The sequence below is a fragment of the Meleagris gallopavo genome, unplaced genomic scaffold, assembly GCF_905368555.1.
Source record: "Meleagris gallopavo unplaced genomic scaffold, MGAL_WU_HG_1.1 scaffold_13, whole genome shotgun sequence".
Classification (NCBI taxonomy): Eukaryota; Metazoa; Chordata; class Aves; order Galliformes; family Phasianidae; genus Meleagris; species Meleagris gallopavo.
In genome coordinates this window covers 8,381-32,605 of record NW_028147027.1, presented here as the reverse complement: position 1 = coordinate 32,605, position 24,225 = coordinate 8,381, and the positions used below count along the sequence as shown (strand labels likewise).

At 58.8% G+C, this 24,225-nt stretch overlaps 3 protein-coding genes and 1 long non-coding RNA gene across 6 annotated transcripts; 2 read left to right on the top strand and 2 right to left on the bottom strand.

The window, feature by feature from the left end:
* Nucleotides 1-732: 732 nt before the first annotated feature.
* TGM1 (transglutaminase 1) lies at nt 733-17,285 on the bottom strand. Of its 2 annotated transcripts, none has more exons than XM_085215278.1 (15): nt 17,153-17,285; nt 14,276-14,504; nt 12,911-13,090; nt 12,104-12,373; nt 10,730-10,848; nt 9,406-9,513; nt 7,795-7,969; nt 6,865-7,003; nt 6,266-6,369; nt 5,652-5,740; nt 4,856-5,009; nt 3,798-4,076; nt 2,667-2,827; nt 1,530-1,666; nt 733-976 (listed from the first exon to the last, which is right to left on the bottom strand). In XM_085215278.1, exons 2-15 carry the CDS (start codon nt 14,499-14,501, stop codon nt 733-735), a joined length of 2,385 nt encoding a protein of 794 aa, XP_085071404.1. In that variant the 5' UTR covers nt 14,502-14,504; nt 17,153-17,285. The 2 variants fall into 2 exon arrangements, with proteins under 2 accessions (XP_085071404.1, XP_085071403.1); XM_085215277.1 differs by lacking the exon at nt 17,153-17,285 and adding an exon at nt 16,445-16,572.
* LOC146541937 (uncharacterized) lies at nt 7,984-8,660 on the top strand. Its single transcript, XM_085215285.1, is given in 2 exon segments — nt 7,984-8,343; nt 8,346-8,660. Coding segments are annotated over 2 exon segments (675 nt in total).
* Nucleotides 16,689-19,417, top strand: LOC146541935 (uncharacterized). The gene is made up of 2 exons (XR_014880805.1): nt 16,689-16,990; nt 17,191-19,417. It is a non-coding gene; the product is annotated as an uncharacterized LOC146541935 (long non-coding RNA).
* Nucleotides 17,235-24,203, bottom strand: RABGGTA (Rab geranylgeranyltransferase subunit alpha). 2 transcript variants are annotated; one of them, XM_085215279.1, is made up of 16 exons: nt 23,899-24,203; nt 23,414-23,515; nt 22,868-22,992; nt 22,398-22,555; nt 21,740-21,913; nt 21,054-21,140; nt 20,420-20,502; nt 20,009-20,092; nt 19,808-19,916; nt 19,676-19,727; nt 19,198-19,286; nt 18,927-19,015; nt 18,739-18,852; nt 18,286-18,399; nt 17,869-17,956; nt 17,235-17,451 (listed from the first exon to the last, which is right to left on the bottom strand). In XM_085215279.1, the coding sequence occupies exons 1-16, from the start codon at nt 24,196-24,198 to the stop codon at nt 17,303-17,305; spliced, it is 1,917 nt and encodes a 638-aa protein (XP_085071405.1). In that variant the 5' UTR covers nt 24,199-24,203; the 3' UTR covers nt 17,235-17,302. The 2 variants fall into 2 exon arrangements, with proteins under 2 accessions (XP_085071405.1, XP_085071406.1); XM_085215280.1 differs by having other exon boundaries at nt 21,054-21,137.
* Nucleotides 24,204-24,225: the final 22 nt, after the last annotated feature.

Genomic DNA, 24,225 nt, shown 5'->3' with positions numbered 1-24,225 from the left:
CCTGGGGGATTGGGCGCCCAATCATCGCGCTCCTTCCTGCGCCATTGTGACCAATGAGAGCCGGAGCGGGGGGGGGGGATGGGGGCGGGAAATGAGCAGAGTGCGACTGGGACGGCGCTTTTGATGACGTCATCGCGCGCGCCGGAAGTGACGCTTTTTGCGTGTAAACACGTGGCGATTTGCTCCCAGTGCTCCCAGTCCGACAGCAAGGCGCTCCCAGTGATCCCAGTACCCCCCCCCCCATAGCCCCCACCCAGTGTTCCCATAGACCGACCAGCCTGGCTTAGGCACCCTCCCAGTGCTGCCAGTATAACAAAAGACGTCGCCCCCAGTGCTCCCAGTATGACGGAACGTTTAATCCCAGCGCTCTCAGTATCACAAAACCACCGTCCCAGTGCCCCCCAGTGCCCCCCAGTCCTTCCCAGTCTCCCCACGTCCATCCCAGTATATCCCAGTCCCTCCCAGTCTCCCCCAAGTCCGTCCCATTGACTCCAATCCACTCCCAGTCCGTCCCAGTCTCTCCCAGTCCCCCCAAATCCATTCCATTCCAACCCCAGGTCCATCCCAGTCCCCCCCCCAGTCCATCCCATTGACTCCAATCCGCTCCCAGTCCATCCCAGTAAGTCCCAGCCCCCCCCCAGTCCATCCCATTGACTCCATTCTCTCCCCAGTCCATCCCAGTGACTCCAACCCCCTCCCAGTCCATTCCAACCCACCCCCACCCCCCCCATTTCACCCCCCGGTGCTCCCCCCCGCCCTCGCCCCCCGGCGCCTCCCCCTCCTCCTCCTCCTGCCGTTGGATTCCCCGCTCCCCTCCACGTTGTCCCCATCGGGTCCGGGGACGGCGTCGAACTGAAGCTCTCCGTGCACCGGGCCCAGCTGGGCGCTTTCCATGGCGGCCACCAAACGACGACGCCCGGCACGGAGCGGAACCACAGGCTGACGGAGTCGCAGCGTCTGCTCCGGGGCCACCGTGCTGAGGGGGGAAATGGGTCAGCATTGCGGGTGGGGAGGGGGACAAGATGGCTGCCAACAAGATGGCTGCCCAAACCCAAGATGGCCGCCCAAATCCAAGATGGCCACCATCACCCAACATGGCTGCCACCAAGATGGCTGACCCCATCCAACGTGGCTGCCCAAACCTAAGGCAGCCACCCAAACCCAAGATGGCCAGCAACAAGATGGCCGCCACCACCCATTGGTCCCCATAGGACCCCCAGCTGCCTCCCATTGGTCTCCTCCATGCCGAGCCCCACCCCCAAACCCCTAATTGGTCCCCATAGGACCCCCAGCTGGCCCCCATTGGCCCCCTCCATGTCAAGCTCCGCCCCCATGCTTAGCCCCGCCCCCTCCATACGAAGCCCCACCCCCAACTCCCCCAATTGGTCCCCATAGGAACCCCACTGCCCCCATTGATCCTCTCCATGCCAAGCCCCGCCCCCTCCGTACCAAGCCCCGCCCCCAAATCCCCCCCCATTGGTCCCCTATATGCCCAGCCCCGCCCCCCAAGGCCCGCTATTGGTCCCCACCCGACGCTGACGGATGCGGGGCAGGAAATCCCCGCCCCCTCCATGCGAAGCTCCGCCCCCGTCAGCTTTTGGGGCAGCGGATTCCGGAAGAGGATCTGAACCGAAACCTCCTGACCTACAACTGCGGGACCCAGCAGCTGTGGGGCAGAAAAACAGCGGGGGGGAGGGGGGTTGGGGGGGGTCAGGTTGTGGGGGTGGGTTTATGGGGTTGTGGGGCTCAGTTATGGGGTTGGGTTGTGGGGCTGAGTTATGCCCAATGGGGCACCTAAGGGACCCATGGGGGACCCAAGGGAGACACAGGGCACCCAAGGGACCCATGAGGGGCACCCAAGGGACCCGGAGGAGACCCAAGGGAGCCATGAGGAGCACCCAAGGGAGACACAGGGCACCCAAGGGACCCATAGAGCACCCAAGGGAGACACGGGGCACCCAAGGAGGCACCCGAGGGACCCATGGAGGCAGCCAAGAGACCCACAGGGCACCCAAGGGACCCATGAGGGGCACCCAAGGGCCCATGGAGACACCCAAGGGAGACACAGGGCACCCAAGGGACCCAATGGGGCACCCAAGGGACCCACAGGGCACCCAAGGGACCCATGAGGGGCACCCAAGGGCCCATGGAGGCAATGGAGGCACTCGAGGGAGACACAGGGCACCCAAGGGACCCATGGGGGACCCAAGGGAGACACAGGGCACCCAAGGAGGCACCCGAGGGACCCATGGAGGCAGCCAAGAGACCCACAGGGCACCCAAGGGACCCATGAGGGGCACCCAAGGGCCCATGGAGACACCCAAGGGAGACACAGGGCACCCAAGGGACCAATGGGGCACCCAAGGGACCCACAGGGCACCCAAGGGACCCAATGGGGCACCCAAGGGACCCACAGGGCACCCAAGGGACCCATGAGGGGCACCCAAGGGCCCATGGAGGCAATGGAGGCACTCGAGGGAGACACAGGGCACCCAAGGGACCCATAGAGCACCCAAGGGAGACATGGGGCACCCAAGGAGGCACCCGAGGGACCCATGGAGGCAGCCAAGGGACCCGGAGGAGACCCAAGGGACCCATGAGGGGCACCCAAGGGCGTCACGTCGGGCACCCGGAGCGGCACCCATGGGTGCCGAGGGCCGCCGTACCGTCATGCCGAGGTCGGGGGTGCTGAGGCGCAGGCGCAGCTCTTTGGCCGCCACCTCCCCCGTCTCCTCCGCCGTCACCGACGCCGTCAGCCGCAGCCCAGCCTGGGAGCCCACGTGGGGGGAGTAGTCGGGGTACGGGACGGCCATGCGGACCTCCTCGTCTGGGGGGGGGAGATGGGGGGAGATGGGGGGCAGGAATGGGTGGGAGGGGGGGCAGAAATGGGAGACGGGGGTCAGAAATGGGAGACGGGGGTCAGAAATGGGAGATGGGGGGCAGAAATGGGTGGTGGGGGGAGATGGGGGTCAATGGGGGTCAATGGGGGAAGATGGGGAGAGATGGGGGTCAGAAATGGGTGGTGGGGGGCAGAAATGGGTGGTGGTGGGAGATGGGGGGAGATGGGGGGCAGAAAAGGGAGATGGGGGTCAGAAATGGGAGATGGGGGGCAGAAATGGGTGGTGGTGGGAGATGGGGGTCAATGGGGGTCAATGGGGGAAGATGGGGAGAGATGGGGGTCAGAAATGGGTGGTGGGGGGCAGAAATGGGTGGTGGTGGGAGATGGGGGTCAATGGGGGGAGATGGGGGGGCAGAAATGGGTGGTGGGGGGCAGAAATGGAAGATGGGGGGAGATGGGGGGGGGATGGTGGGGAGGGGGGGCCCAGGGGGGTCAATGGGGGGAATTGGGGGGAGATGGGGGGGCAATGGGGGATTCAAGGGGTCAATGGGGGGAGCCAAGGGATCCCATATTTCCTAGGGGTGCCTCTATGGGGTCTTGGGGTCCCACTATGGGGTCCCAGTGGCCCTTGGGGGTCCCACAAACCCTATAAGGTGCCACTATGGGGTCCCGGCGTCCCTCCCCACCCTATAGGAGCAGAGTTGGGGGTTTTTGGTGTGTCACTTAGGGGTCCCAGTGACCCCACATCCCCTTGGGGGTCCCACAAACCCTATAGGGCGCCTCTATGGGGTCTTGGGGTCCCACTAAGGGGTCCCGGTGTCCCCACATCCCCTTGGGGGTCCCACAAACCCTATAGGGTGCCACTATGGGGTCTTGGGGTGCCACTATGGGGTCCCGGCGTCCCCCCCCACCCTATAGGAGCAGAGTTGGGGGTTTTTGGGGTGCCTCCCCCCCTCACCTCCCCCTGCTTCCACCACCCTGCGGTGCTGCTCCTGCCTGAAGGGCGGCGCCGAAACGCCGGTGTAACGAAGGGAGCAAAGGGACAACCGGAAGCGGAGGCTGCGAGATTCCGAGCCGGAATTTCGGACTTTCACCCATAAATCCAATTCCGCCCCGGCTACGGCCGGTCCCGACCCCAAAGTCAGCGTTAATTCCCCCGAAGGTGTGGGGCCGCGGGCTCGGGGTCGGGAACCGTGGGATGTGGCGGTGGAGACGGCGGAGCGTTCGGCGTCGGAGCCTGGAGGGGGGAGGTTTGGGGTCAATGGTTGTGGGGTTTGGGGTCTGGGGGGGGTCGTGGTGTGGGGTCTTGGGGTCAGTGGGTCAAAGTTATGGGGTGAGAAGTCAATGGTTGTAAGGTCTTGGGGTCAATGGGTCAAGGTTATGGGGTCTTGGGGTCAATGGTTGTGGGGTTTGGGGTCAATGGGGACGTGGTGTGGGGTCTTGGGGTCAATGGGGTCGTGGTGTGGGGTCTCGGGGTCAATGGGTCAAGGTTATGGGGTCTTGGGTTCAATGGTTGTGGGGTTTGGGGTCAATGGGGTCGTGGTTTGGGGCCTATGGGTCAGTGGGTCAAGGTTATGGGGTCAGAAGTCAACGGTTGTGGGGTTTGGGGTCAGTGGGTCAATGGGGTTTGGGGTCAGTGGGGTCCATGCTATGGGGTGCCATTGGGGATCCTATGGGGTGCGATGGGGCGCAGTAAATCCCATGGGATCCTATGGGGATCCCATAAGGGTCCCTTGGGGTCCCATAGGGGATCTCATAAGGGTCCTATATGGGGTCCTATGGGGCACAGTGGGTCCCATGGGGGTCCCATAGGGAGCGCTATGGGGTTCCCATAAGGGTCCATAGGGGGTCCCATAGGGGCTGCTATGGGGGTTCATTAGGAGCCCCATAGGGGGCGCTATGGGGTTCCCATAAGGGTCCATAGGGGGTCCCTTGGGGTCCCATAATGGCTGCTACGGGGGTTCATTAGGAGTCCCTAGGGGGCGCTATGGGGGTCCCTTGGGGGCTGCTGCGGACCCTCGGGGTGCTTGTAGAGGTGCGTGATGTCGATGCGGGCGGCCGAGCGCGGCCCCACGGTGCTGATGCGGCGCCCGATGGCTCCTTCCTCCACGTGGACGATGGCGAAGGCGCCGTTGCCCTTCCGCTGCCAATACACCTTGTCGCTGTTCACCTTAATGAGCAGGGCCTCGTTAGCGCCGTGACTCGTTAACCGAAACCCCCGGGGGAGGATCGCTTTGAGGTGAGGCGTGGCCCCTTTAAGAGAAGCCACGCCCCCCCTCTGTGTCGAGCCACGCCCCCTTGGTGTAAAGCACGGCCCCTTTAAGAGAAGCCCCGCCCCCTTGCCGTAAACGGCGCCCCCATTGGATTAAGCCCCGCCCCTTGAATTCAAAGTGTGGCCCCTTTAAGACAAGCCCCACCCCTTCCTTCAAACCCCGCCCCCTTTAAGCCCAGCTCCCCTTTAAGTCCCACCCCTTTCCATTTAAGCCCAGCCCCTTTAAGACCAGCTCACTTTAAGCCCCGCCCCTGCCTTTAGCCCCGCCTCTCATATAAACACCACCCTTTATTAAGCCCCTCCCCTCCATTTAAACCCCGCCCACTTTTAAGCACAGCCCATTTTAAAGCCCCGCCCCCTCTCCTGTCACCCCCACCCTTTAAGCCCCGCCCCTTCCCACAAGCCCCGCCCTTTAAAGGCACGCTCCGTTAAGCCCCACCCCTTTAGCTCCACCCTTCCTTTAAACTCCGCCCCTCCATCAAGCCCAGCCATTCAGCAAGCCCGCCCCTCTAAGCCCCGCCCCCTCTAAGCCCCGCCCACCTCCGCGAAGACGAAGGCGGTGTCGTATTTCAGGAACACCTCCCCGTTCCGCACCGCTGTCACTGAGCACGGCCCGCAGCAGAACAGCCCTGCGCGCACCAGTACGGACCAGTATAAACCAGTATACACCAGTACGGACCGGCACCGACCGCTAGAAACAAGGAAGGACCAGCCCACCCCAGTATAACCCAGTGTAGACCACTATAAACCAATCACGGTCCATCTCAAACACTCCAAGCCAGTCCCAACCAGTATAACCCAGTATAAACCAGTCCAGCCCAGCATAGACCAGTATAACGCACTATAAGCCAGTCCAACCCAGTATGAACCAGTAATACCCAGTACGGACCAATATAACCCAGTATAAACCAGTCCAACCCATCCCAACCACTACCAACCAATTCAACCCAGTCCCAACCAGTCCAACCCAGTATAATCCAGTATGGACCAGTATAGACCAGTATAACCCAGTATGAACCACTCCAACCCATCCCAACCTATCCAACCCTCCCAGTACACCCAGTACAGCCAGTGCTCGCAGCGCTCCCAGTATAACCAGTATAACCCAGTGCTCCCAGTGCTCCCAGTATAACCCAGTGCTCCCAGCGCCGCACCGCTGCTGGTCTCCTGTGGGGTCGCATCCACCACCTGCCAGCCATCGTAGCCGCTGGGCAGATCTGGGCGCCGCATCCAGCAGTCGTTCCACACGTGGAAGTTCCTGGGGGGGTGGGGGTGGTTATGGGGGGCTGGGAGTCCTATGGGGGGCCTATGGGGCTCTATGGGTCCCTATGGGTCTCTATGGGTCTTTATGTTGCCTCTGTGGGTCTCTATGGGGCTTTATGTTGCCTCTATGGGTCTCTATGGGGCTTTATGGGGCTCTATGGGAATCGATGGAGCACTACGGGGTCCCTATGGGGCTCTATGGGTCTTTATGTTGTCTCTATGGGTCCCTATGGGTTTCTATGGGGCTCTATGTGTCCCAATGGCTCCCTATGTGTCCCTATGGGTCCCCATGTGTCCCTATGTGTCCCAATGGCTCCCTATGTGTCCCTATAGGACCCAATGTCTCCCTATGGCTCCCAATGGCTCCCTATGTGTCCCTATGGGTCCCTATGGGTCCCCATGTGTCCCAATGGCTCCCTATGGCTCCCTATGGGTCCCCGCGGCTCCCTATGGGTCCCAGGCGTCCCCAGGTGCCCCCGTGGGTCGGTACCAGACGGAGTCGGTGTTGAGGCGCTCCAGAGGCTTCATGTTCTCGTCGAAGTAGATGTCGGTGGTCAGGGAGACGTCGGTGTCGTGCGCCGAGTTGTAGTTGGTCACCGTGCGCGTCGGGATCCCCAGGCAGCGCAGCACTGCGCAGTCGCGTTACCGTCAGCCGCCGCCAGGGGGAGCACGACCAAAAAGAGAAGCTGGGTGTAGAGAGACCGTAGAGAGACCGGGGACGTACCATAGAGGTAGCATAGAAATAGCATAGAGAGACATGGAGAAACCATAGAGAGCAGGTAGGGGAGCCATAGAGACCCATAGAGACCCATAGGGACACATAGGGACCCACAGAGACCCCACAGAGACCCATAGAGAGACCATAGAGACACATAGAGACCCAAAGAGACCCCATAGAGACCCATAGGGACACATACAATCCAATAGGACTCCCATAGAGATCCATAGCCCCCCATAGAGACACCATAGAGACACCATAGAGACCCATAGAGACCCATAGGGACACCATAAAGACCCATAGAGACCCATAAAGACACCATAAAGACCCATAGTGACCCACAGAGACCCCATAGGGACCCATAGAGCCCCATAGGGATCCATAAGGCCCCCATAGAGACCCATAGAGACCCATGGGGACCCACAGAGACCCATAGAGACCCATAGGGACCCATAGGGACCCATAGAGACCCATAGAGACCTATTGGACCCATAGGGACCCATAGAGATCCATAGAGACCCATAGAGACCCATAGGCACCCACAGAGACCCATAGAGACCCACAGTGACCCCATAGGGACCCATAGAGACCCATAGAGACCCCATAGGGACCCATAGAGACCCATAGAGACGCATGGGGACCCAAAGAGACCCATAGGGACCCCACAGAGACCCCACAGAGCCCCCCAGCCCCCCTCGTTACCGGTGGTGACGACGCCGGCGAACACCCAGCACTGGCCGTATCTGACCGGGGCTCCGCCGCGATGGTAGGCGCGTAGGATCTCCACGGATCCGGCCCAGGCCGAAGGGTTGGTGCCCTGCGTGTAATCCCCCGTCCAGTTCCCCACCAGAACCCCGTTGTCGTCCAGGGAGTTCACCTGTGGGGTGGGAAATGGGGGGCAGGAGAGCCGGGGTTGTGGGGTGGAGGCGAAGCCCCGTGAAATTGCCCTCCAACGCCACTAAACACCTTCAAAATACGCCAAAACGCCCCCAAAAACATCCCCAAAATGTCCCAAAATATCCCCGAATCCCCCCAGACGTTCCCAAAATACCCACAAACAGCCCCGAAAGGCCACAGAACGCCTCAAAATGCCCCCAAAGTGCCCCAAAATACAGCGAAAATACCCACAAACAGCCCCAAAAGGCCACAAAACGCCTCAAAATACCCCAAAGTGCCCCAAAATACAGCAAAAATACCCACAAACAGCCCAAAGTGCCCCGAAATTCCACAAAACAGCCCCAAAATACCCCGAAAATACCCCCCAAAGACCCCCAAACACCCCAAATGCCCCCAAAATACCACAAAATACACCGAAACTACCCCAAAATGCCCCCCAGCCCCAAAAATATTCCAATGTCCTTCCCAAACGCCCCCAAAATACCCAAAAAACACCCAAAAAACACCCCAAAATCCTAAAAATCCCCCAAAAATACCGAAAAATGCCTGAAAATCCAAAAAATTTCCCCAAATCCCCAAAAATCCCTAAAAATAAAAAAATCCCCCAAAATCCCGCAAAATTCAAAAAATCCCCCAAAAATGCTCCCCCCAAAAAGCCCCAAAATATCTAAAAAATCCCTAAAAATAAAATAAAAACCCAAATCTCCAAACATCCCCCCAAAATTCCCTAAAAATCTCTAAAAAAAACCCTAAAAATCCCCCAAAGATCCTAAAATATCCCCCAAAAATTGAAAAAATCCCCCCAAATCCCAAAAAATGTAAAAAAAAAAAAAAATCCCCTCAAAATTCCCCCAAAATCCCAAACATATCCGAAAAAATCCCTAAAAATTCAAAAAATCCCCAAAACTACCTAAAAATAAAATCCCTAAAGATAAAAAAAAATCCCCAAAAATCCCTAAAAATAAAATTAAAAAAAAAATCTCCAAACATCCCCCAAAAATGTCCAAAAAATCCCCTCAAAATCCCCAAAAATCCCTAAAAAAACCCTAAAAATCCTCCAAAGATCCAAAAAAAACCCCCAAGAATCCCCCAAGAAATCAAAAAATTACCCCAAAATCCCAAAAAATCTCAAAAAAAATAAAAAAATCCCCCCAAAATTCCCCCCAAAATCCCCCAAATATCTGAAAAATCCCTGAAAATCCAAAAAAATCCCCCCCAAAATCCCTAAAAATCCAAAAAAAAGCCCCAAATCCCCCAAACCTCCTTTTATCAACGCCCCCCAAATCCCCCCAACTCCCCCCCAAAAAACACCCCAAAAAACCCCAACCCCACCCCAAAATGCCCCCAAGTCCCCCCCAGCCCCTCCCCCCACCCCCGATTTGCCCAAAATCGCCCTTTTTCGCCCCAAATCCTCACCATGGCCGACACGACCCTCGCCACCATCACAGGGTCTCCTCGCGCGCTGTGGGGCATCCGGCGCCGGTCCAAAATGGCCAAGCAGGCGTCCAGAACCCCTGCGTCAAACTGACCCAAAAAACCCCGAATTTATCCCAAAATTCACATCTCAAAACTCCCGGCCAAAAAAAACCCAAAGTTCTGACCCAAAAAAAAACCAAATTTGACCCGAAATCCACAGGCCTCAAACCACCCCCCATCCCTCACAAAAGGCCCCAAAAGCCCAAATTTCTGACCCCAAAACCCCAAATTTTTGAGCCAAAAAACCCCAAATTTACCCCAAAATCACACAAGTTTACACCCTAAAAGCCCCCTGCGTCCATCATAAAAAAAAAAACAAATTTCTGACCCCAAAACCACAAATTTCTGACCCAAAATGCCTCAAATTCACCCCAAAATCCACAGGCCCCAAACCACCCCCCATCCATCACAAAAGGCCCAAAAAGCCCAAATTTCTGACCCCAAAACCCCAAATTTTTGAGCCAAAAAAAAAACAAATTTACCCCAAAATTCACATCCCAAAACTGCCCGGCCATCCAGCACCAAAAACCCCAAATTTCTGACCCAAAAAACCCTGAATTTGCCCCAAAATCCCCCAAAATTTCCACCCCTGCATTTGTCATAAACACCCCAAATTTCTGACCCCAAAAAATCCAAATTTCTGACCCAAAATGCTTCAAATTGACCCCAAAATTCATAGACCCCAAACCTCCCCCTGTGGCTATCATAAAAAAACCTGAATTTCTCACCCAATAAAACCCAAATTTCTGACCCAAAATCCCCAAAATTCACCCCAAATTTTGTAGGCCTCAAGCCAGCCCCCATCCGTCATAAAAAAAAAAAAACAAATTTCTGACCCCAAAAAACCCAAAATTCACCCCAAAATTAACCACCCCAAACATCTTAGGCCCAAACCTTCAAATTTTGGGGTCAAACCTCCACATTTTGGGCTCAAATCTTGGAATTTTGGCGCCAAACCCCCGAGTTTTGGGGTCAAATCTCCAAATTTTGGGGCCTAACTTTCAAATTTTGGGTTCAAATCTCCACATTTTCAGACCCAAAACTTCAAATTGTGGGGTCAAACCTTTGAAATTTGGGGTCAAACCTTCAAATTCTGGGGTCAAATCTTCACATTTTCAGACCCAAAACTTTACATTTTGAGGCGAAACCTCCAAATTTTGGGGTCAAACCTCCACATTTTGGGGCCAATTCCCCCCATGCTGGGGCCAACCCCCCGCATTTTCCCTCCCCCCATTTTGGGGTGAGTTTGGGGGATTTTGGGTACCTGCCCATAATTCCACGACCTCTCTGCGATCTGCTCCTCCGTCCCATAGAAGATGCGCCCGGTCTCGTTAAGGACGTACTCATTAAGGTCGTTAATTTGCTCCATGTACACCCCGTCCTCTGCACAGGATTTGGGGGAGAAAACACCAAAAAGAAGCAGATTTGGGTCAGACGCAGACCAAAAAATCCCTGTTTTTCTTCAAAAAGGCCCCAAAATGGGCAAATTTTACCCCAATTTGGGGTCGGGGAGACCCAAAATCGTCACTTTTTACCCCGAAATGCCCCAATTCCCCCCTTATTTCCCCCCTATTTCCCCATTTTCTGCCCCAAATTGCCCAAAATTTTCATTTTTTGCCCCTAAATCCCCACTTTCCACCCTAAAATCCCCATTTTTTGCCTCTAAATCCCCTTTTTCCACCCCAAAATCCCCATTTTTGACCTGAATTCCCATTTTTTTCCTCAAATCCTCGTTTTTTTCTCCCCAAATCCCCCATTTTCCCCCCCATGTTGCCCCAAATCCCCGTTTTTTACCCCAAATTCCCCATTTTTCACCCAAAAATGCACATTTTCACCCAAAGCTGCCCAAAGTACCCATTTTTTTCTCCCCAAAATGCCCCAAATTCCACATTTTCAGCCCCACATTACTCCAATTCCCACTTTTGCCCCAATTTCCCCATTTTTCACCCCCAAATCCCCATTTTTTGCCCTATTTCCCCCATCTCCTCCTCCAACCCCCCCAAAAATCCTCATTTTTCCCCCAAATTGCCCAAATTCCCCACTTTTCCACCCCCAAACCCCCCCAAATTCCCCATTTTCTCCCCAAAACCCCACATTTTTCACCCCAAACCCCCTTTACCCCCCAAATTGTCCAACTTTCCCATTTCTCCCCCCGCAAATCCTCCTTTTTCCACCCAAATTGCCCCAAATCCCATTCCCCCCCCAAATTACCCAACTCCCCATTTCCCCCCCCCCAAAAAAACATTTTTCCCCCAAAATCCCCATTTCCCACCATATCCCCCATTTTCCCCCCCAAAATCCCCCATTTTCCCCTCAAATCCCCAACTTTCCCCCCAAAACCCCCATTTCCCCCCAAATCCCCAACTTTCCCCCCAAAACCCCCATTTTCCCCCCAAAATCCCCGACTTTCCTCCCCAAAATCCCTATTTCCCCCAAATCCCCCATTTTCCCCCCAATTCCCCAACTTTCCCCCCCAAATCCCCAACTTTCCCCCCAAAACCCCCATTTTCCCCCCAATTCCCCAACTTTCCCCCCAAAATCCCTGACTTTCCCCCCCAAAATCCCCCATTTCCCCCCAAACCCCGCACCCTCCCCCCCAAATTGCCCAATTCCCCCGTTTTTTCCCCCAAATCCTCACCCTCGCACCAGGGGTTGAACAGCACGACGACGTCGTTGCCATCACTGAACGGCGCCCCGAATTCCCCGGCTCCCGTCCTGGTTTTGACGCTCATTCGATATCGACCAATAGGAGCGTCCGGAGGGGACGAGAGGCGGAGCCGGAGGGCGGGACTTCCGGTTGGCTCCTCCCCTTCCCCTTCCTCTTCCCGTTCCGCCGTCCAATCCGTGGCCGAGGATTCGCCCAATGGGATGAGCACGTGGGTGCCTTTGGCCACCTGGGGGGTGGGGCCTGGGGGGGGGACACGCCCACCTGTGACGTCACAGCGGCCCCCATTGCCCCCACACACACCCCCAATTAACACCCCCGTCCCTTAATTAACCAATTAACAGCCCCATCCCCACTCCACCTCCCCATATCCCCCATATCCCCCCATAACCCCCCATATCCCCCCCATTATCCCCCATATACCCCCCACATCCCCCTCATTCCCCCCACACACCCCCTAATTAACACCCCGTCCCTTAATTAACCAATTAACAGCCCCATCCCCACTCCACCCCCCCATATTCCCCCATATCCCCGCATATCCCTCCCATTATCCCCCATATACCCCCCACATCCCCCTCATTTCCCCTCCACACCCCTTAATTAACCCCCCCACCCCTTAATTAACCAATTAACAGCCCCATCCCCACTCCACACCCCCCCATATCCCCCCACAACCCCCATATCCCCCCCCTCACCCCTCTTCCCACCACCGCCATCATCAACCCCCCCCCTCCCCCACCCCCCCCCCCCGAAACCCCTTAATTAACGCTAATTAACCCAGCAGCAGCTCCACGCAGAGGCTGTCGTCGTCGGGGTCGAAGGGCCGGGGCAGGAGGACCCTGAGGTGGAAGGGCTGCCCCCTACGGACCACCATGATGGGGGAGGAGAAGTCGGCCGTGTGGTGGGCGATGCGGTCGGCCTTTGAACCCACAACCAAACCTCGGGGGACCAGGAGGCCTTGGGGGTGGGGGGAGAGGGGGGCGGTGAGACCCCAAAAACGGAGGATTTGACCCCAAAAATGGCCTGGGGGGGGGGGGGCTTCGATTCCCTTTTGGGAGGGTGAAAATATAGGGAAATGGCTTTTGGGGGGCGCTTGAAACCGACATTTTGGGCATAGCGGGAGCGAAAGGGGGGTGGGTTCACCCCAAAATTGAGCCCCAAAAAGGGAGATTTCAGCCCAAAATGGGGCTGGGGGGGTCAAAATCCTCACTTTTGTCCTTTAAAAGGGTGAAAATCCCCCAAAATGGCCTTATGGGGAGGCTTGAAACCGACATTTTGGGCATAGTGGGAGCGAAATGGGGGTTTTTTGCCCCAAAATTGGCAGTTTTGACCCCAAAATGGCAGTTTTGTCCCTAAAATGGCACTTCTTACCCCAAAACGAGGATATTGGGGGGCCTTAAATGCCATTAATTTACAAAAAAAACCCAAAATAGCCCTTTTAGGGGGCCTCGAAACCGACATTTCTGTCACTGAGTGACTGAAAACTGTGATTTTTGCCCCAAAATCACCAGTTCTGACCCCAAAATGGCACTTTTTACCCCAAAATTGGCACTTTTTACCCCAAAATGAGGACATTGAAGAGGAATATTGGGGTCTTAAATCCCGTTCATTTATAAAAACCCCCAAAACGACCCCTTTGGGGGGCCTCGAAACCGACATTTGTGTCATTGTGAGACAGAAATTGGCGGGTTTTGCCTCAAAATTAACCATTCCGACCCCAAAACTGCACTTTTTACCCCAAAATCAGGGTGGGGGGGGCCGATATCGGGGATGGTGGAGCTTCGATCCCTCAAATTGCCCCCCATAAAGGGTTGAAAATCCTAAAAACACCCTTTTGGGGGGCCTCGAAACCGACATTTCTATCCTCACGAGGCCGAAAGCGCCGGTTTTCACCCCAAATTTAGCAGTTTTGCCAAAAAAACGGCACTTTTTACCCCAAAATGAGGACGTGGGATAGTAGGGGGGGGGAGCAGAACGAAAGACCCCCCCCCAGCCCCAAACCCAGCCTTAAAAACCCCATTTCTTACCTCCGGGGAGCCCCGAAACCGTCATTTTCCTCCCCGAAATCCCATTTTTTGGTGGTTTTTTTTTTGCCTTAAATCCAATTTTTTCGCCCCGAAAAAAAAAAACCAAAAAACTCACCAGGCCTCAAAGCTTGGGGGGGTCTCCGTCCCGGCACCTCTCCTGGGGGGGGGTCCCAGTCGTCGCGGCCTCGTCGGCAGCACCCGCAGCACCCGCAGCACCCGCCCAGGCGGCGCCAGAAGGAGGAGCGGGGCCTGGGGGGGGGCGCTGGGGATGGAGACCCCCGCAGGTGGAAACTGGCGGCGGCCCAACGGCCCGGGTCCAGGCGGGGGTCGGCGTCCGGCATGACCTGAGGGACCGGTATGCACCAGTATGCACCAGTATGCACCAGTATGCACCGGTATGCACCGGTAGGGAGCAGTAGGGAGCAGTACGGGCCAGTATGCACCAGTAGGGAGCAGTAGGGAGCAGTATATGGGGCTGGTATGGACCAGTATGGACCAGTATGGAGCAGTAGGGACCAGTACGCACCAGTATGCACCAGTATGCACCGGTAGGGAGCAGTAGGGAGCAGTATATGGGGCTGGTATGGACCAGTATGGAGCAGTAGGGACCAGTATGCACCAGTATGCACCAGTAGGGAGCAGTATATAGGGCTGGTATGGAGCAGTAGGGACCAGTACGGACCAGTACGCACCAGTATGCACCAGTAGGGAGCACTAGGGAGCAGTAGGGAGCAGTAGGGACCAATATGGGACCAGTAGGAACCAGTATAGACCAGAATGCACCAGTATGCACCAGTATGCACCAGTATGGAGCAGTAGGGACAAGTATGCACCGGTATGCACCAGTATGGGACTGGTAGGGACCAGTATGCACCGGTGTGCACCAGTATGGACCAGTAGAGAGCAGTAGGGAGCAGTATGGGACTGGTAGGGATTGGAATGTACCAGTATGAGTACAGACCAGTATGGACCAGTATGGACCACTATGAGTACAGACCAGTAAGGACCAGTAGGGACTGGTATGGACTGGTATGGACCAGTAGGGACCAGTAGGACCAGTAAAGACCAGTAGGGACCAGTATGGCCCAGTAACACCCCAGTATGCCCCCAGTACAGCCCAGGAAACCCCAGTTACTCCCCATATTCCCCCCAGTTTCCCCCAGTACAGCCCAGTTACCCCCCAGTTCCTCCTGGTACAAGCCAGTATCCACCCAGTACAGCCCAGTATAGCCCAGTAAACCCCCAGTACACCCCCAACCCCCCCCCAGTTCCTCCCAGTATAGCCCAGTTACCTCCCAGTTCCTCCCGGTACAAGCCAGTATCCGCCCAGTACAGCCCAGTATTCCCCCAGTACGCCCCCAACCCCCCCCCAGTTCCTCCCAGTATAGCCCAGTTACCCCCAGTATAACCCCCCCCCCCCCCAGCACGGTCCCAATGCAGCCCCATTGCCCCTCCCAGTTCCTCCCAGTCCCTCCCAGTCCCTCCCAGTCCCTCAGGCTCACTGGTCCAGGCCCGCCCGAGCCGCTCCCCCCGCCAGACCAGTTCCCCCAGTCCGCCCGCCGCCCCCTCCCAGTGCTCCCAGTAAGGCTCCAGCGGCCCTCCCACTGACCCCCAGTAAACCCCCCCCCCAGTGCTCCCAGTAACTCCCAGTAAATCAAACCGCCTCCCCTCCCACTAAGTCCCAGTAACCCTCTGGGTCCTCCCAGTTTGCCCAGTATCCACCACGAGGTCCTCCCAGTAACCCCTCCCAGTGCTCCCAGTCCTCCCAGTCATTCCTCCCAGTTCTCCCAGTAACTCCCTCTGAATCCTCCCAGTCCTCCCAGTCCTCCCAATTCCCCCTCCCAATTCCCCCAGTCCTCCCAGTAACCCTTCTGAGTCCTCCCAGTTCCCCCTCCCAGTGCTCCCAGTGCTCCCAGTCACCCCTCCGAATCCTCCCAGTCACCCCAGTTCTCCCAGTAACCCCCTCTGATTCCTCCCAGTCCTCCCAGTCACCCATCCCAGTGCTCCCAGTGCTCCCAGTTGCCCAGTATCCACCACGAGGTCCTCCCAGCAACTTCAGTTCTCCTCTCCCAGTGCTCCCAGTTTGCCCAGTAACCCCCTCTGAATCCTCCCAGTCTTCCCAATCACTCCTCCCAGTCCTCCCAGTTTGCCCAGTAAGCCCCTCTGGGTCCTCCCAGTCCTCCCAGTGATCCCATTAACCCCTCCCAGTGCTCCCAGTGCCCCCCAGCTCCCTCCTCCCAGTGCTCCCAGTAACCCCGCTAACCCCTCCCAGTGCCCCTATTACCTCTCCCAGTGCTCCCAGTGCTCCCAGTGCCCTCCTCTCACTGGTGCCCGTGGCTTTAGGGAAGGGGGCGTGGCTCGAGAGAGGAAGGGGGCGTGGTGTACATTAGCCCCGCCCCCCTCCGTTGCCCCACGCTTGGTTGCAGCTCACTATGTTGCAAGAGGAAGCCTATGGGGCGGGGCGGCGGCTCACTATGTGGCAAGGTCTGAATGGGAGGGACGGCTCACTTTCTGGCAGGAGGGACTCAATGGGGCAGAGCGGTGGCTCTGTATGTGGCAATAGGAAGCCCTAAGGGTGGGGAGAAGGCTCACAATGTGGCAAGGGTCTACAGACCAGTATACGGCAAGGGGTTGCTATGGGACGGAGCAATGGCTCTCTTTCTGGCAGGTGCGTGCGATCTGGCAAGGAAATCCAGTTGGGCCGACCTGGGGATCATTTTGTGGCAAGAGGAACTCCTATGGGGTGGGGCAGTGGCTCCCTATGTGGCAGGGGTGCAGGAAGATGGAGCACTGGCTCCTTATCTGGCAAGGAGCAACGGCTCCTTTTATGGTAAGGCTCACTATGTGGCAAGGAAACCTAAATAGGTCTGAAGCGATGGGTCACTTTCTGGCAGGGTGACCTCGGTCACACTTTCGCAACTTCCCCTACAGGGAGGGGCTGTGGCTCACTATTAGGCAAAGGTGTGGCTACAGGGAAGGGCTGCGAGCTCACTATTTGGCAGGGCGGGTGAGCGGCTCACTATTTTGCAGAACCGGTCGGTCGGCGATGGCGTAAGGAAGGGGCGGAGCCAAGCGACCACGTGACAGCAGTTTATTGAAGCCCCGTATCCGGAGGAAGAGCGGAGCAAACGGCACCATCCAATCAGGAGAGGACGACGGTGACGCGGGGGAGAAGCTCAGCCAATCGGGCGGAGGCGTCAGGAGCGGCGGCCAACGGTGTCTCAGCCAATCCCAGGACAGACAGGCGGGGGAAGTCAGCCAATGGGGCCAGGGCGGGGGCGTGGCTTATGGCTGGGGGAGGGGCCAAATCAGCGGGGTCTGCCCCCTTACCTCAAAGCCCCGCCCCCAAGCTCCAGACCCCGCCCCCAAATTCCAACCCCTCCCCCTGCCATTTGCCGGATCCATAAGCCCCACCCCCAAGATCCTGGCCCCGCCCCAACATCTCTAAGCCCCGCCCCTCACCATTAATCACCCTAAGCCCCACCCCCAAGCTTCTGGCCCCACCCCTTACGTCTATAATAACCATAAGCCCCACCCCCAAGCTCTTAACCACACCCCTATCCATAAGCTCCGCCCCAAAGCTCTAAGCCCCGCCTCTTCAGCTCAACAGAGCCCCGAGGCCTCACCCCCAGCTCCTGGACACGCCCCCTCCCCCTAAGACCCACCCCTTTCCCTTAACAGCGCCCTTAAGCCCCGCCCTTATCTTACGGTTGCCATCCAATCGCAGCTCACGCAGCCGCGGGAGGGGCGGGACTCCCTGCAGCGTCGCGATCTGATTGCGCGACACGTCCAGCACCTGCACCGAGGGGGTGGGGACTCTCATGGCCACGCCCACCAGCCAGCCCAGCACTCCCAGTCTGCCCAGTAACCTCCTCTGGGTCCTCCCAGTCCCTCCATCAACCGCTCCCAATGCTCCCAGTCCTCCCATTAACCCCTCCCAGTGCCCCCATCAACTCCTCCCAGACCTCCCAATACCCCCCAGTCCTCCCAGTATCCCCCAGTCCCTCCATTCCCAGCCCTCCCAGTCCTCCCGTTAACTCCTCCCAGTCCTCCCAGCGGCCCCATTAACGCCTCCCAGTCCTCCCAGTTTCCCCCAGTTCACTCCCCCGCAGTCACGTGACCCACCTGCAGCCTCCTCATTGCCCCCAAAGTTTGGGGCAGCCCCTGCAAGGCGTTGCCCCCCACATCCAGCAGGGTGACGGAGCCCAGGCGCTCCAATAGGGGCAGCGATGTCAGACCCTGGGGGGGCGGGGCTTTGTCCAAATGGGGCGGGACTTCTGTTGCAAGCCACGCCCCCTCACCCATTTATTTTCCTCCTCCCTCCCCCGCCCAATGGGTGCTTGGAGTCACCCCAATGTCTCCGCATCGACCCCATTGGGATCCCAATGACCCCAATGTGCCCCCATAGCCCCTCAAATCACCCCATAGACCCCATATTGCCCCCCCACAGCCCCCCCGCCCCACCCTATTAGGAGACCCCACCCTTGCACCTCACACACGGTGCTGCTCCTTTAAATCCCACTCTTTAGACCCCGCCCACTCCCGGCCCGCCCCCCCTTTTAAGCCCTGTCCAATCACCTTCCCGGGTAGGCGGAGCTCCTCAGGCTCCGCTCCCTCCCTCAGCAGCGCCAGCGCAAGCTCCGCCCTCGAGGCCATGTCTGCCACGAAGCCAATCCGCAGAGGGTCCACCTCCTGAGTGGGCGGGAGTACATTATGCCACGCCCCCTTCTCACGTAGCCACGCCCCCCTCGCTAAGCCCCGCCCACCTGCAGGGCCCGCAGGCAGCGCCGCATTTCCTCCTCATGGCCCAGGGGGTCGATGGCGGCCAGCAGGAGCAGCAGGGTCAGCAGGCAGCCTGGTCACATGACGCACGGTCACATGATCGCACCTGGGGTCAGCTGACCCCATATGTCGCCCCATAGACCCCACAGTGCCTCCATTGGGATCCCATTGACCCCAATCGCCCCCAACGGCCGCTCAGTCACCCCGAGGTCAGCTGAACCCCCCCCCGGCTCAGTCACGTGACCCGGAAGTCACCCCGGCTGCGCGGCTCCAACTCCAGCAGCTCCCTGCAGGCGCCCAGCAGCTCCTCAAGCACCGCCCGATCGGCCACGCCCACTTCCGGCCTACGGGAGGAAGGGGCGGGGCCTAATGCGTGCCCTCCCAGCCACAAGGTGGTGGCAGTTAAAGGAAGAAACCGGAAGTGGGCGGAGCTTATAGACAGCGCTTTTACATAAAAGGGCAAGACTAAGATCAAGGGGCGTGGCCAGCGCAGTGGACTTTTGCATAAGGGGCGGGGCTTAGAAGGACGGCTGCGTATAATGAGTGGGGAAAGGGGGCGTGGCTTGGGAGAGGCGCAAAGTGGGCGTGGTTTGTGACACGGGGTGGAGTTTGTTAGAAAGAGGCGGGCAGGGCAGTTAAATGGGCGTGGCTTTGAAGGGGCGTGGTCATATGGCAAAGCGGGCGTGGCTTGATGCAAGGGGCGTGGTTACGGGTCAGAGTGGGCGTGGCTTACCAGAAGAGCTCCTGTGGCACTGCAGGCTCCGCCCACCACGCCTCCTTCTCCCCTGCAAGGAGCCTAATTAGCGCCATGCAAATGAGATGGGCGTGGTCAAAGGGGGAGGAGAAAAAAGGGGGTGTGACCAACCTTTAGGACAGAGCGTCACCTCCCCGTGGGCGGAGCCGTGGCTCCAAGCCGCTCTGATTGGCTCCCGCTCTGCAGTGGGTGTGGCCATGTCGGGAGGCAGCGGGCACAGCTGTGGGCGGGGCACACAGGATGAGGCCACGCCCATTTCCACCAAGCCACGCCCCCCTCATCCTTTTAACCCCCCCCCCCCCCAGGCCGTACCCAGGTGTGGGAGGGGCGGCGGCGGCGCTGGGCGGAGCTCCACGGGGTCAAAGGTCGGCTCTGTAGGGTCAGCTGGGGGGGGGTCTGTGGGGGGGCAGCACTGCGGGTCACGTGGGGTCCCGCTGCCTCTCCACTGACCCTATAGGGGGCCCATGGGTGCCCCACTGCGGCCCCATTGGGATCCCATTGCCTCCATGTGGCCCCACAGCCCCCCATCGTCACCCCACAGACCCCACAGCGACCCTATAGGGCTCCCAATGCCCCCACAGCCCCCCACAGACCCCACAGCAACCCTACAGGGCTCCCAACGTCCCCAGTGTGCCCCCAGTGCCCCCCCAGGTCCCCATTTTGGGGCACCCAAAGGCGCTCACCCCAACCCCCCCGCTGACCCCAAATCACCCCACGTCTCACCCCGACGGCCCTTGAGAAGGTGACGCTCACAGCCCCGTCCTCCATGTCCACGTGCAGCCCGACCACGCGGGGAGGGGGGGATGCTGGGGGGCAACGGGGACGTCAGCACCCCATAGGGACCCCAGAGGGACCCCAGAGGAACAGCAGGACCCCATAGGAACAATGGAACCCCATAGAGCCACTCTATAGGACCACCCCATAGACACCCCCCTCAAATAGGAGCACCCTATAGGGCACCCCATAGAGACCCACCCCCAATAGGGCACCTCATAGAAACTTCTGCCATAGACAGCCCCCAAATAGGGCCACCCTATAGGGCACCCCACAAGCACCCCATAGGAACCCCCCAAATAGGATACCCCACAGGCACCCCATAGAGACCCCAAATAGGGCACCCCATAGGCCACCCCATAGAGACCCCCCCCCAAATAGGCCACCCCACAGGCACCCCACAGGCACCCCATAGAGACCCCCCCCCAAATAGGGCACCCCATAGAGACCTCTCCCATAGGAACCCCCCTCAAACAGGACCACCCCATAGAGATTCTCCTCCAAATAGAACCACCCCATAGGGCACCCCATAGAGACCCCCTCCCATAGGGCACCCCACAGACGCCCCACATCTGCTGCTCACCGCCGGCCAGGAGGCAGCGCAGGTAAACCCAGGGGCTGTGATCCTGGGGGTCGGTGAAGACGGCGCTCTGCACCAAAGCCAGCTCTGCTTTGGGGTCAGAAACGGGGATTTGGGGCAAGGGGGGCTGTGGGGCCACCGGGGGAGAGAAGGGGGGGGGTGGGGATGGGGATTTGGGGAGGGGCTTACGGGGGTCTTCGAGGGATTGGATTGGGGGGGGGATGGGGGGGGTTGCAGAGAGCTGGGGGAAGGTTTTAATGGGGGCTCGGGGGGAGATGGGGGGATTTGGGGCCACTTTGGGCCTATATTTCCCCATTTAGGGCCCACTGCCCCCATTCCAGCCCCACAACCCCCATTTTAGACCCCATATCCCCATTTAGAGCCCATTTTTCCCCATTTAGTCCCCATATTCTCCATTTCAGCCCCAATCCCCCCACTTTACACCCCATATCCCCCATTTAAACCCCGTACACCCCATTTTAGACCCTATAGCCCCCATTTCAGCCCCATATCCCCCATCTTACACCCCATTCCCCCCAAACTAGATTTCACATCCTGCATTTTAAACCCCATCGCCCCCATTTCAGCCCCAATTCCTCCATTTCAGACCCCATTCCCCCCCCATTTAACCCCCAAACCCCCCGTCTCCGCTCCCCCTCCCCCTCCATTTCCCCCCTCCCCTCCCCCACCTCCCCGCAGCTTTTCGGGGTGCAGCCCCCCCCCCGCCGCTCTCAGGATCCTCCCCCTGTGATGCCAAGCGGAGAAGTTGGAAAAATCCCGGCTCAGCAAAGCGGCAGCGAAACTCAGCTCAGCTTCCGGGGGTCCCGGAGACCCCAAAACCCGGCGGTGCTCCCAGGCATGGACTGCAAATAAAGGGGGGGGGGGGGAGGGGACGACACGCTTGGGACCCCCGACCCCAAACCTGAGGGGATCAGGGGGGAAAAGGGAGCCCCAAAAGTTCTCCCAGTAGCTCCCAGTATGACGCAAAAGCTCCCGCTGCACCCCAGTAGCTCCCAGTATGTCCCAGTAGCTTCACCCATTGCCCCACAAGACCCCCCCCCGCCCCCCCCAGGACCCCAAATCTCCCCCCCCAAACCCCACACAGAAGTATGGGATCACCCCAAATCCCCCCGCAGGACCCCAACCCCCCCCCATGGACTCCATATATCCCCCCCCCACCCCAAAGACCCCCAAACCCCCCCATTACCCCCCCAGAACCCCAAAACTCCTCCTCAGACCCCATATAGAGATACGGGATCAACCCAGCCCCCCCCATACCCCAAAAGCCTCCCCAATCCCCCCCCCGGGACCCCAGACCCCCCCCCACGACCCCCCCCAACATCTCACAGTTCCTGGGGTCGGCCTCCAGCAGCCTCTCGCAGACCCCACCCTCGCTTTTGGGGTCGGGATGGGATCTCAGCACCCAGGCCCTGTGGTGCCACGCGCCGTAGGATTTGGGGTTCACCCCCAGGCAGCGCCCCACAAAACCCAGCTCATCCGGGACCCTGCACCGGTACGCACCAGTATCAACCAGTACCCACCAGTAACAACCCCACTGTCCTCCAGACTCCCTTATCTCACCCTATTGCCCCCATACCCCACCCCAGTGCCCATAGACCCCATCCCAGTGCCTCCAGTATGGCCCAGTGCCCCCATATCCCACCCTATTGCCCCATATCCCAGCCTACTGCCATCCCAGTGCCCCCAAACCCCACCCCAGTGCCCATAGTCTCCATCCCAATGCCCCCAGTATGGCCCAGTGCCCCCACATCCCCCCCCATTCCCCCATTTCCCCTCCCATTGCTCCGCCCCCTCACCAATCCCCGCCCTTGCTCAGCAGCGCCGCCCTGCGGACGTTCCAGGCCGTTCCCACATCCGGGTTCGCCTCCAGCACCGCCGCCGTCAGCGTCAGCAGCTCCGCGTCGTCACGGCAACGTCCCGCCTGGGCCGGAAGTACGGTGGGGAGAGGGCGGAAGTGGCGTCACAGAGAGGCGGAAGTGCGGTTAATGGAAATGGCGTCAAAAAAGGGCAGAAGTGAGGGCGCACGGCAACGGAAATGGCATCAAAAAAGGGCGGAAGTAGATTAAGCGGAAATGGTGTCTATAAAGGGCGGAAGTGAGGGCACAAACCAGCGGAAATGGCATCAGAAAAGGCGGAAGTAAAGACAGCAAAAATAGCGCCTATAAAGGGCGGAAGTGAGGGCACAAGGCAACGGAAATGACGCAAAAAACGGCGGAAGTGGACTCAGCCGGAAATGGCGTCAAAGAAGGGCGGAAGCGAGGGCACATGACAGCGGAATGGCATCAGAAAAGGGCGGAAGTCGGTCTTGAGGGCAGAGAAGGGCGGAAGCGGGCTATCGGTACCTTCTCCAGGAGGGCGGCCATGTTGGCCCGAAAGAGGCGGAGTTTCTCCTCCCGTTGGCGGCGCCGGGCCGCGTCCGGAGGGCGGACCTTCAAACGGCCGTGCTGGGAGGGATGAAGGGAGAACGGGGGATGGATGGGAGAGGATAAAGGGGGGCTGCAGGCCGGACCGGGAGGCGGTGGGATTTAATGGAGGGGAAATGGAAGGGCGGCGGGACAGAAAGGGAGGTGATGGGAGGGGTGTGAGGGCACCGGGGGGGGGGTGCAGCTGAACTGGGAGGCAACTGGGGGCATTGGGATGAACTACAGAGGAGTGAAAAGGACGGCGACGGCACTGGGATGCAGCAGAAGGGAAATAAAAGGCAGCCGGGGAGGGCGGGCCGTGATGGGAGGGGTGGGGGTGGAACGGGAGGCAGAACCAGGAGGAGACGGGGGTCGAACGGGGGCAGGAAGGGAGGCAATGGCGGCGTTGGGGGCTGCGGACTCACCATGGCGACGGCAGCGGGGACCGCGGAGAGAGCGGTGCCGCGGGGGACGACGGGATGCGGGCGGGGAGCGGCCGCTGGGCATTGTGGGATGCAGCGCCCAGCGTGGGGGGCGCCGTTTTGTGGCGAGGAGGAGGGCGCCATTGCGGGCATGCGCAGTGGCACCGTTCCCGGGGTGTTGTGGGATATAACGAGGCAGGAGAAAGGCGCCATTTTGGGCATGCGCAATGGCATCTTTCGAGGTGTGTAGTGGGATAAAGCGAGGCAAGCAGGGAACGCCATGTTGCTCATGCGCGGTGTCATTATTCGAGGGGTATTATGGGATATTGC